The 11,089-nt window shown below is 48.1% G+C and overlaps 1 protein-coding gene across 2 annotated transcripts; it reads right to left on the bottom strand.

Annotated features, from left to right (window-relative positions):
- Window positions 1-820: 820 nt before the first annotated feature.
- On the bottom strand, window positions 821-9,473 carry XIRP1 (xin actin binding repeat containing 1). 2 transcript variants are annotated; one of them, XM_075140812.1, is made up of 2 exons: window positions 2,591-9,473; window positions 821-2,560 (listed from the first exon to the last, which is right to left on the bottom strand). In XM_075140812.1, exons 1-2 carry the CDS (start codon window positions 9,471-9,473, stop codon window positions 1,758-1,760), a joined length of 7,686 nt encoding a protein of 2,561 aa, XP_074996913.1. In that variant the 3' UTR covers window positions 821-1,757. The 2 variants fall into 2 exon arrangements, with proteins under 2 accessions (XP_074996913.1, XP_074996915.1); XM_075140814.1 differs by having other exon boundaries at window positions 821-9,473.
- Window positions 9,474-11,089: the final 1,616 nt, after the last annotated feature.

The raw sequence follows: 11,089 nt of genomic DNA, 5'->3' as shown, positions 1-11,089 counted from the left end.
ACTCAGGGGTATGAAGCAACAGATGCTGAAACAGTCCCTTCCTCCCCAGCGTCCTGCTCTTCAATTATCAATGTGAGCTCTTTTCCATCAGAGGAAAAAAGAAAATATTATAACCACAACATTTGACTGAAACATGGTGTTTTTTTGAATGAGGTTACTGTCCCCTTCTGCAGAAAAGTAAACTGATGCACTGAGAGATGAGGTGGCTTGCCATAGACCAGCCAGAAAGTCTACAGTTAGACCCAGGGGTCGGTAGCCTAAGTCTGAGCCAGGTGCTAGGACACAGCACCCTGAGAAACCATCCAGTCACTCTGTAGGCTCCTCAGCTTCTCCCACACCTGGAGCAAACTCCGTGCTCACTCACTTTATTCCCAAACTGAGGCCAGTCTGTGATGTGGGTTGAGGCACAGCACTCATCAACTTGCCCTCCATGTTCCTTGCAGGTTCATCAACTGCCCCTCCATGTAAGGCTTATGGAGGCACACCACCTCTGCTGCCTTCTCACACAGAGAAAATGGGTTCAGGCAAGTGTGCAGACCTTCTTGGTGTATACATCCTACCCAGTCTCCACACACCTACACAGGGTCCTGGATTGGGCGGTGTATATCACCCTGGACTCAACCCAGTTTTAAGACAAGAGTATGAATGCTTCTTGCCGCAGGGCTGTTAATCCACCCACATTGTAAAGAAGATGTAGACTAAATCCCTCCAGTGATTTAGAGTGCTCTCAATATGTCATTCAACTGGTTCATTGAGAGATGATTTCTAGGTACTTTGAAAGGAAACAAGCACTCAACAAAAGAAACTCAACCAGACCAAAGTATTTTTAGAGGTAATGTTTACATTCAGAACGCAGCAATAGAAGTTAAAAAAAAGCCACAAAATATCTAAAATCTTGAGTTGAGAATGTACAAAACAAAGTCATAATAAAATTGCTTTACAAAGTCTCAAAATGAATTTAAACAGTAAACATATGAAAGCATGGAAAATCTAAAATAAGATTTTTGTATATATTGAATAATAAATTACAATTCTGAAAATAAAGAAAGGAAAGCAGTAACCATTCTGACTCAAGTAAAGAATCTTTCATAGCAACTTTTTTGGGGGGGAACAGCACTGATAATAGCTGAAGGTCTTGGCTTGACAATTTTCAGTAGCATCGAGTACTTTCCAGGAACGGAAAAATACACTGATAAATACCTCCCCCAACCCCAATAGTGACAACAATTTAAGATTTTTTTTCCTTTTCTTTCGTTAATGGCTAAGAGAAAACCTATCCAACCCACCCATCAATATGAGCATGTGTGTATATATTGAAATTAGAAAAAGAAGATAGAATAAAGGTGTTTGTTTGCCAATGACCGGACTGGTAGGTTCTTTAATTGATCCTACCCACCTGCATTAGTTCAGAGAAGCCCGATACAACCCTCCTCCCCCCACCCCCAAACACTCTAAGGGGAAGAAGCTACCCTAAGGTGCCCATGGATGGATTTTTCCCTTGTGCTTCTAACAGTGACAGGGCTCTGGGTTGTCGAGCAGCACCAAGTCTGTTGGGTTGGCCAGGTGAGGGCTCTTCTCCTCCAGTGTCAAGGCAGACTGCATTTGTCCTGGCTGTATGCAAACACCAAGACGATGACCCTGAGAACTTCTTAGGGTGTAGATGAATCCCTGTGTGTAATGTGGATAAACCAGGAGATTTTTTTATTGTGGACTTTCTTTTTTGTCTTATACAGTTCTCTCTTGCTCTCCAGAATCTCCTATTTCTTTGGCTTGGAGTTGCCAAAGGTGACAAAGACCACTCCTGGCTCCTGAAAACTGCCATTGGTGTGGAAGTCTTCACCTGGGCTCTTCAGGTACCTCCGAAACAGGGGTGAGGCAGATACCTCATATTGGGGATGAGAGACCACGTCACACGTGGAAGATGTTTGTGTCTCAGATTGCTTGGTGACTGTGGTGGATGAAGTGATGATTTTGTTTCCAAACTGGTCCATTTCCTCGTACTGCTCCATGACAGTCCGGGTGGCTCCGTAGAGCTTGGACCCATCGGGCCCTGTCTGCAGCTCCAAGATGCTTTTCTGCCTCCGCGGATTTTGCGGGCTGGGGACATTCAGGGAGCAGTAGTCCGAAAAGCCTCCTTTCATCCCACAGTGGCAGCTGCCTTTGGAGGTGTCCAGAGGACACCTCTCTTTCTCACTGATCGGATGGTTGGCATTGCCAAGGGTTTGCTGTTTCATTGAGCTCAGCCCAACTTTTGTTTGGACGGGTTCTGGTCTCTTCTCAAAGGAGGTCATGTCATGCCCAGTAGACCCTGCTGATGGGTGGTTTAAGGAGCTAAAGCTGTCCTGAGCAAAAGCATCCCTCTTTCCTGGAGCGTCAAGACTGTCTGGTGAAGGGACGTCCCAGGGGGAATGTGCTGTCCTGGGTGATTCTGCTGGTTTTCTGGCAGCAGACTCGATGGAGATGTAGGAAGGTGAGGAGGGAGAGCTGACGCGAGATTGAACGAGGCGGGGGACGTCTAGCTCTGCCTTGATTACCTCGGTCTTTTCTGCCATCTTTGCACCTTCCACAGATGCTGCTTCCGCCTTTGCACCTTCCACAGATGCTGCTTCCCCTCTCTCCAGCGTGATTCCCTCCTGCTTGGCTTTGCTTGAGACAATGCTGATTTTACGGATATTGCTGCTGCTCACAGAGCTTTGGGTGTTCCTCAGAGACTCCTTGAACAGCCCTGAGAGCCCAGCAATGTCTGACTCAGACTTGAGACTAGAGACAGAATAAAGAGCTTTCTTGATGGCCTCCTCGATGTCCAGGAGCCGGGCAAGTGTCTGCTCCTTCAAGTGGATAATCTCAGCACTTGCTCGTTCCAGGTCCCCAAAAACCAACTCCACTGAGGAGACACTGTCGGTGTCCTCCTTTGCCAGTGTCTCAGCCCTGTCCTGTTGCTTGGCCTTCTGACAAACAACCCAGTCAGGGACCTTCTCAAAGAAGCTCTTCAGAGCTTTCACGTCCACTTTGCTTGTCTCCTCCTCAAACTCCTTCACCCGAGTCAAGATCTCTTGCAGCTCTTCCTGTCTCCTGAGGTTCTCAAAGATCTCCATAGCCTCCTTGACATTGCCTTTCATGATCTCCTCTTTGTGTACTGACAGCCTCTTCCGACGCTCATCTTCTGTTTCTCTTTTGTTTTTTTCTCTCATAACAACTGCTGGCTTCTCCTGGGCAGGTGTCTCTGCCTCCCCATCAGGACATTTCAATTGCCCACTATTCCCCTGCTGTTGCCCCTCAAAGGAGTTAATTGGCTGCTGATGGAAGGACATTGAATGACACATTTGCCTCCTCTCATTCACCTGCTGCACGGCTCTCTGGCTATCCCATGATCCATAAGAATTAGACACACTTTCCCTTTCCACCTTGGATGAGGCATTTTGTTTAACGTCATCTCCTCTATTTGGAGGAGTGGTGTGGTCCACAGGGGAGGTGCTTGGCTCAGTCTGTCCTGGCACATTAAGTGTCTCTGCTCTACCCGGACAGGTTGGATGTGATATTGAAGAGCACTCGTTCTCGTCTTGGCACAGCTCTATATGCCTCTGAACCACCTCACCTGGGCACCTCTTTGGACCTGCTGCTTTCCCGCTCATCATTCCCTGCCCAACTTCAAAACTAACCCGTCCATTTTTTATTAGCTTTGAAGTCTTAGCACTGGCTGATTCCACCTTTTCTTGTCCTCCCTTGCTGGCCTTGTACCTTTCCTCTGCCAGTTGAAGAGGGGTTTTGGCAGTGTTTTTTGGCAGCTTTCTCTCAGGGCTCATGCCCTGAACAGTGACAGGCTTGTTCACATATGTCTCCAAAGTGCAGCATTTTCCTTGAACCTCCCCATGGCCTGACTGTTCACGTACTTCCATGCAGCTTAATCCCAGCTCCGTCGGGGGAGGCTTTGGCTTGCTGATCTCCCTCAGGCCTGGAGGTTTTGGAGGCAGGGGTGGAGGGATGGGTTTGGTTGATCTGCTTGTGCTGTTATTTGCAGAGGCAGAATGTGCCACTTGTAAGAGGTGCTCAGGTTTTGGAGGGGGAACAGGTTTTTTCTTGGGTGGGGCAGTAATTTCTGGTTTTGGAGGAGTCCTGGGCTTCTCTACAGGGCTCTGATCACTGGGTTTGCAGGATAGAGAAGAGAAGGGAAGAAGAGGGGTCTGGAGTAGTGCAGAACATCCTGGGGCTTCATCTTTGCTGGTTGGTAGTGGAGGGGCACCTTCTCTTGTTGCTTTAGTTGAGGGTGGGCAATGTTCTGCTTTCATCACAGCAACTGAAGGAGGAGGAGGAAAGTCATTATCAGCCTGCGACCCTGAAGCCACTACAGCAGTCTGGTTACTAACGACTTGAGTCTCATTTTTCTTTTTACACACAGAATAGGACTGCCCTGCATTTCTGTATATCATAGCGGCTTTAAAATCCCCTCTGGAGACATTAACATTAGACTTTTCCAGCGACTGAAGTGTGGCTTTTAAATTACCTCGGACAACATCCTCCTTTTCTACCAGGCGCTGTTCTGTGGCGGCACTTTGCAGTGCTCTGATAGCTGTCTGTACATCCCCTCTGATAATAACATCTCTTTCTTCTTGCACTGATTGCTCTTTGTAATCAGGCTCAACAAAAGGGTTTATATAGGTTTTCACAGGTGTGGCAGTATAAAGGCCATCCTTAATGCTAAAATCTCGACTAGGCACAACTTGGCTTTCCTGGCTCAATAGTTGTCCTCCCTGTACTTCCTCTGAAGCACTGACCTTTTTGTGTGATGCTATGCTCTTCTGAGACACGCTTGTGTGGGTCTTGGATGCCTCCTGGACTTTAGTGGTGGTAGTCCTGATGGCAGTGCTGGTGCTCTCCTGCGTGGTGATTGCAGAGTCTTGTTGGCGTACAGTTGATTGAAGGGTCACTGTCCCCTGTGTGCTGGCTACCTGCTGCCTGCAGGCCGTGTGGACCTCTTCCCTGTTCCTCTGTAGCTTGCTCTGGACATGGTGTTGAATGTTTTTTGCTTCTGCTGTTGCTAGCCTCAGGCTTTGCATTGCAGCCTGAAGATCACTCCCAAGGGCCTTTTCTTCTGGCTGCGTCTGGCTGGCTTCCCCAGTCACCAAATTCTGCTGTTCTCCAGCCACTTCTCCCCTCTGAGCCGTCCCTTGAGTTGGAAATTTGCCTTGCATCGTAGCTTTGGGTTCCTTCAAACTGGCAGTGGTGGCTTCTTCTTTCTCTGCCTTCTTGCTGACATCTGCAACCCTTTGGATTGACTTTGTAGTCACTTTAAGCCCTCCCGACAGAATTTCTTCCTTTCCCATCACTGTGGGCAGGGTCTTCCCAAGACATTGCACAGTGGTGCCCGTCACACCTGCTGCATGCACAGCCTCTCTCTCTAATGCACCCTCTTTGCCCATGCTTTCACATGCAAATACCTTCTCTGCTCCCTCCGTGGCCCCTGGCTCACCCTCTGCAATTACTTTCTCTATTTGTTCTTTATTTGGTAAGATATGTATCTTAGCCCCCTGCACAGCCCGTGGGACACTCTCATCTGCCCCCTGCTCTGCTTGGGAAGAGATGAGGGATTGTATCTCCGACTCCTGCTGGAGATTCTTCAGATAGTCTAGATCTCCCTTCTCAATACAGCTCGCAAAAAGCTGGACATTTCCTTTTTCATTGTCCTCACGCTTAATGGTTGCTGTTGCTTTCTGCTCCTGAGAAGAAGCCAACAGGTTCCCTATCGTTGACTTCACATCCCCCTTGACAACTTTCTGCTGGACAGAATGGAACAGGAGGGAGTAGAGAGTCATCTTCACTGATCCTGACTTTGTCTCTTGTAAGACCATTCCCTTTTTGATGGAAGCATCTTGACTGAGGAGACCCTGTAAAGCCTTAGCTACATTTCCGCTCAAGTCCTCTTTGCCTTTAACAGCTTCACTCTGGTCCAGTAGCTGCAACGGGCTTATTTTGATCTTGCCCTCTCTGTCCTCCTCCACCAGCAGACTCTGTGCTTCCACATTGGTTCTGTGCAGGAGCTGCAGCATGATCCTTTGCAAATGGCCTCCCACAATCTCCTCTTTCAGGATCTCTGGAGCACCTGGGCTGCTGAGCTGGTACTTCACCATCTTCACACTCTCCGTATCATTGGCTTCAATGAGGATCCCATCATGCTGAATAGCCTGGCAAGCGCAGAGTGTCTCTAAAGTCTCCTTCATGGTTCTTTCTTTCAGTTCTGTTTCTATACCACCTTCAGAAGCACTAAATTTGTCCAAGGGTGTGCTCTCAAAGAGCCACGTTGTACTTTTCACATCTGCGTGAGGGATTGCTTCTTGGGCTCCAGCACTGGCCGTCACCTCTGGGTCCTTAAGGGTGTCCATTGGCTGGGTTTCAAACAACCAGGTGCAGCGTTTTACATCGCCTTTCTGGTTGTCCTCTCTCTGCACTGTACTGATAGATGGGTCTCTCTCCGCATCCCCATACAGGGAGTCCACAGGCTGGTTTTCAAAAAGCCAGGTGGATGTCCTCACATCACCCCGCTGAACATCACTGACACTGACCATTCTCACGTACTTCTTCTGTCCCACTTGCTGGGACTCAAATAGCTGCTTGTTGGACTGAACATCTCCTTTCTGCACATCATCTACTGTTCTGGGCACAGACATCTTTCCTCCTGAGAAGGAGTCAAGAGGCTCTGTCTCAAACCTCCACCGGGCAGCCTGGACATCTCCTTTCTTGATGTCCTCTTGGGTGACAGCCCTAATCACAAACACCTCTTCTTCCTTCTTGATCTGATCCAGGGGCTTAGTTTCAAACAACCACCGGGCGCCTTTCACATCACCTTTCATGATTTCTTCTTTCTGCACTGAGGTGACCTCATGGTATCCCCCCTCTTTGTCCTGGATAGCATATAAGGGTTGGCTTTCAAAGAGCATTGTGCAGGACTTGACATTAGCTTTGCTCATGGTGTCTTTCTGGATCTTCTGGAGCTCTGTCTCGTCCACTTTGTCATGGATTTGGTCAAGGGAATAGGTCTCAAATACGAACCTTTTGCCTCCAACATCTCCCCCCTTGATATCCTTCTCTGGAGGGATTTCCTGGATGCCCTCAGAGTTGTCCTTCAGTGAGTCCATGGGGTAGTTCTCAAAGAGCCAAGTGAACTTGTGCACGGATCCAGCTTCAATTGTCCCATCATCCTTCAGGGATGTTGATTTGGTGGCTGTATCCAAGGGCTTAGCTTCAAAGAACTCCTTCACTCTGGAAACTTCCCCAGACTGTATCTCCACACGACTGGAGTACCGCATGGTTTTCTTTCGGTCAGCTTCACCAGCAACACTGCCGCCCAAGGGTTCAGTCTCAAACAAGTGCCGGACAGTTTTGACATCAACTCCCTGTAATTCCTCCTGACTGTATGCCTTACTGACTTGTAAATACTGCTCCTCCTGGCCTTTCAGGGAGTCCAGGGGCTGAGTCTCAAACATCCATGTGTATGACTTCACATCAGCTTGGGGCACACTACCATTCTCCTCCTGCTTCTTTTCAGCCTTCTCGTACAGGGTGTGGATGGGTTGGGTCTCAAAAAGCCACCTGCAGGTCTTCACATCCCCCCGCTGGGAGATCTCCCGCTTCATCGAGGGATGCTCCTCACCTTGCATGGCTTGGTGGTGAATGACGTCCATGGGCTGAGTTTCAAAAAGCCACTTGGCTGTTCTGACATCACCAGCCACCACCTCTTGTTTTGTGATCCCCCGTATTATATCCACTTTCTTGGTGCTTTCATCGAACTGGTCCAGGGGCCTGGTTTCAAACATCCATTTGTAGTTCTTGACATCACCACTGATGATTTGCTCTCTGCTTACAGAGGTGACTTCATGGAAATTGCCAAAGCTATCCTTGATGGCATACAGAGGTGTTGTCTCAAACAGGATTTGGTTGGCTTTGACGTTGCCAGCTGGAATCTTCTCCTCTTCTTTGGTGATGGGCTCAGCATCAGCCTGCTTAATGCTGTCTAAGGGGATAGTCTCAAATAGGGTCTTGAAAGACTTCACATCCCCTTTCACTACCTCTTCCATGCTGGTGGCTGGAATTTCTTCCTCAAATGCCTTGGAGATGCTGCCAAGGGGACAGGTCTCAAAGACATGTTTTCTTTGCTTCACATCTCCCTTCTCCTCTGCTGAAAGCTCTACTTTCTTTAAACGTCCCACCTCAAAATTGTCTTTCAGGGTTTCCATTGGCTGGGTTTCGAATAGCCAGAGTGTAGATTTCACATCACCTCCAATGACTTGTTCTTTGGCTACAACACTTTCTGAAACTTCTCCTTTCAGAGAATCAAGAGTCTGGGTCTCAAAGAGCATCCGATGCTTACTGACATCTGCCCCTGTGACAAAATCCGTGGAAGCCTTGAAATCCTGTTCTTCAACTGTGATTTCTCTGATGGCATCCAGAGGCTGAGTTTCAAATATCCACCTTGCTCCACTGACATCTGGCGTTCCAATTTCTTCCAATGAAATCCCACGGATTATTTGCACTTTGGAAGTGTCCTTGTTGATGGTATCCAGGGGCTGAGTCTCAAACAGCCAGCGAGCTGTTCTGACTGTGTTGCTCTGAATTTCTTCTCGGCAGACGGACTTGATTTCATGAATGTTCCCAGTTTTGTCTCTGATGGCACAGAGGGGCTCTGTTTGGAAGAGCCTGATGGTCTTCTTAACATCGCCTTTTAGCTCCTGGATTTCTGACTTGAGTTGTAGGATGCTCTTCTCCTCCACGGAGCAGCAGCGTCCTATAGCATCCAAGGACTGTGCTTCGAAGAGTTGTCTGGCACCTTTCACATCACCTCCCTGGACAGGCTCCTTGAGAACTGCCTCCTGCACTTCTGTTTCATCCGAATACAGTTTGTTTAATGAGTCTAGTGGTTGCGTTTCAAACAGCCATCGGGCAGTATGCACATCCCCTCTGGCAAGGTCCGTTTCTGATACCTTGGCTGATGTTGACAAACTGTCCCCATTGATTGACTGGCTTTCAAACCTCAAGGAAGTACTTTTCACATCCCCACTGGGAATGATCTCTTCTTCCGTCAGCTTCTTTGTGGCTTGATGGTCCCCAATGGAGTCAAGTGCCCAGTTCTCAAAAATCCAGCGCATGGACTGAACCTCTCCTGGAAGAACTTTGTCCAGGTTCACAGATGCCTGTGCATTGGGATCTTCAGTATTAAGCATTTCTGCCAGGTCCTCAGTCACAGCTTCTTCCAAGTTCTTCCTGAGCTCAGGATGCATGTGTCTGTAGAGCCTCTTTAGCTCGTTCACTTGACGCTGCTGGTAGAACTTGGAGAAGGCTTGCTTTGGAGGAGGCACAGGGAGTAGATTGAGATCCTGGCTCCCTGGAGCGATGACCTGGACTGAGCCAAGGGTAGGAGGGGGAGGTAAGTCGTCTTCCATTTTCTTGATGGCAACTTTAGATGATTTCTGAGCTTCTGACATCTTTAGGGAAACAGTTTTAAACGTCAGCATCATCTCTTACCCCCCAACCCCATGGCTGTTAATAGTGAGAACGGCAAAGGAAAAAGCCAGCCAACAAGGGTAATCCATGCACCTGCTAAGCTCCATACCTTTGGTTCAGTAGCACACAGCACTCCAAAGCATCACACCACTGCACACGCTCCAGGCTTGGTGTTAGCTCTGGTTCCACAGCAACGCGCTCTAAAACAAGGTCTCTAATCCAGGCATGTGCGGTGGTTAGTCTGCAGTCCCCAGGATTCAGTCCAGCTACAGCGTAACAGAGATGTCCAATTTGGACTGTGTCAGCAAGAGAGAGTGACCACAAGAATAACACGAAGAAGGCTGTCTTGGAGTAGCGAGCTAAAAGTTAACTTCTCCCTCCTGCTCCCAGGGCAGTGTGAGGACCTGCAGAGCGTCTGGGAGCATGGGTGCAGGAGAAAGCCAAGGAGCTATTTGTGAAGAGGTCTCAAGAAGAAAATGGGGAGAGGGAGCCAAACAAAAGTGTCAAACTGAGCTGACGAGGACAGCCTGGTTTTAGTGAGCTAGCATGATGGGCTTTTGATAGCACCACGGGCTGCCCACTGCACAGGAGTGAGGGCTTGGGGAAGGACGTTTGTCTGATTAATGATTTCTTCTGTTGGACACACAAGTGTACCCCACGTCATCATTTGCATAAGAATAGATGCACAGTTATACAACTAGAGACTTAAAAAAAGCTCTTTCGACTTGCAGACTTGTAGAGGCATGAGACTAACTAAGGTTTACAAACTGTTGGAATTAGCAAGCCAAATTCTGTGCTCTGTTAGGAGGAAAAAGCAAGGCTGAGGGACCAGAGGTCGGGGTAACACCCATAGCTGGAGGCCAGCAAAAGTTAGACCTGTTTAGACTCAGTCAGCCTGAGCTCAGCTCGAATTCACAGCAGCATTGGCACAGAAGTGAACAGAGGGTGCAGCTGTGGCGGGGTGGACTGTCGTTGTTTAGCCTACCTTTGAGCCTCACTTTCTGCATTTTTTCTCCTTAGCTTGGGAAGCCTGGACGCCGAACGCTGAACTGAATACCTGCAACCTGCGCTAGTTTGGCATTTATCCAAAGGGAAGGTAGCCGAGGCCTATAATCATTATCTAAAAGAGACTGTAATCCCGGTGGCTTTCCTTTCAGTAAACAGATCTGCTGACCCTTGGCATGCCTGTGGAGTTACGTCTGTAGAGTTATGCCTGGAATATTATTAGTTGTTGCTCAAAGCAATGGCGCGCGGTGTTATTTCACTCTGTTACACGCAGATTGTTCCGGCTAAAAATAAGTACTGAGCATTAGTTAAAAAAAAAAAAAAAAAGCGGAATACCAAAATCAGCATATTTTGCAGCATGCGTAAAATGCAAATCTTTCATATGAGCCAACATACTTTGAATGCACGTTTTGAAATAAGGGTTTTTTTGGGATCTGTGAAGAACTTCTGAACGTGGGGAAGGGCGACCGAGCAGCTGATAGCTATATTCAGTACGAAAGCGCTCCTCGCTGCCTTGTGTGGGTATTTAAATCACACTCCACCATAGCCCACAAATATTTGGTTAGATAACAGTGCTTATCTTTAACGTTTC

This window comes from Calonectris borealis, chromosome 2, assembly GCF_964195595.1.
Source record: "Calonectris borealis chromosome 2, bCalBor7.hap1.2, whole genome shotgun sequence".
In the NCBI taxonomy this organism is placed as follows: domain Eukaryota; kingdom Metazoa; phylum Chordata; class Aves; order Procellariiformes; family Procellariidae; genus Calonectris; species Calonectris borealis.
The sequence above is the reverse complement of the archived record's forward strand: the minus strand, read 5'-3'. Positions and strand labels throughout refer to the sequence as shown.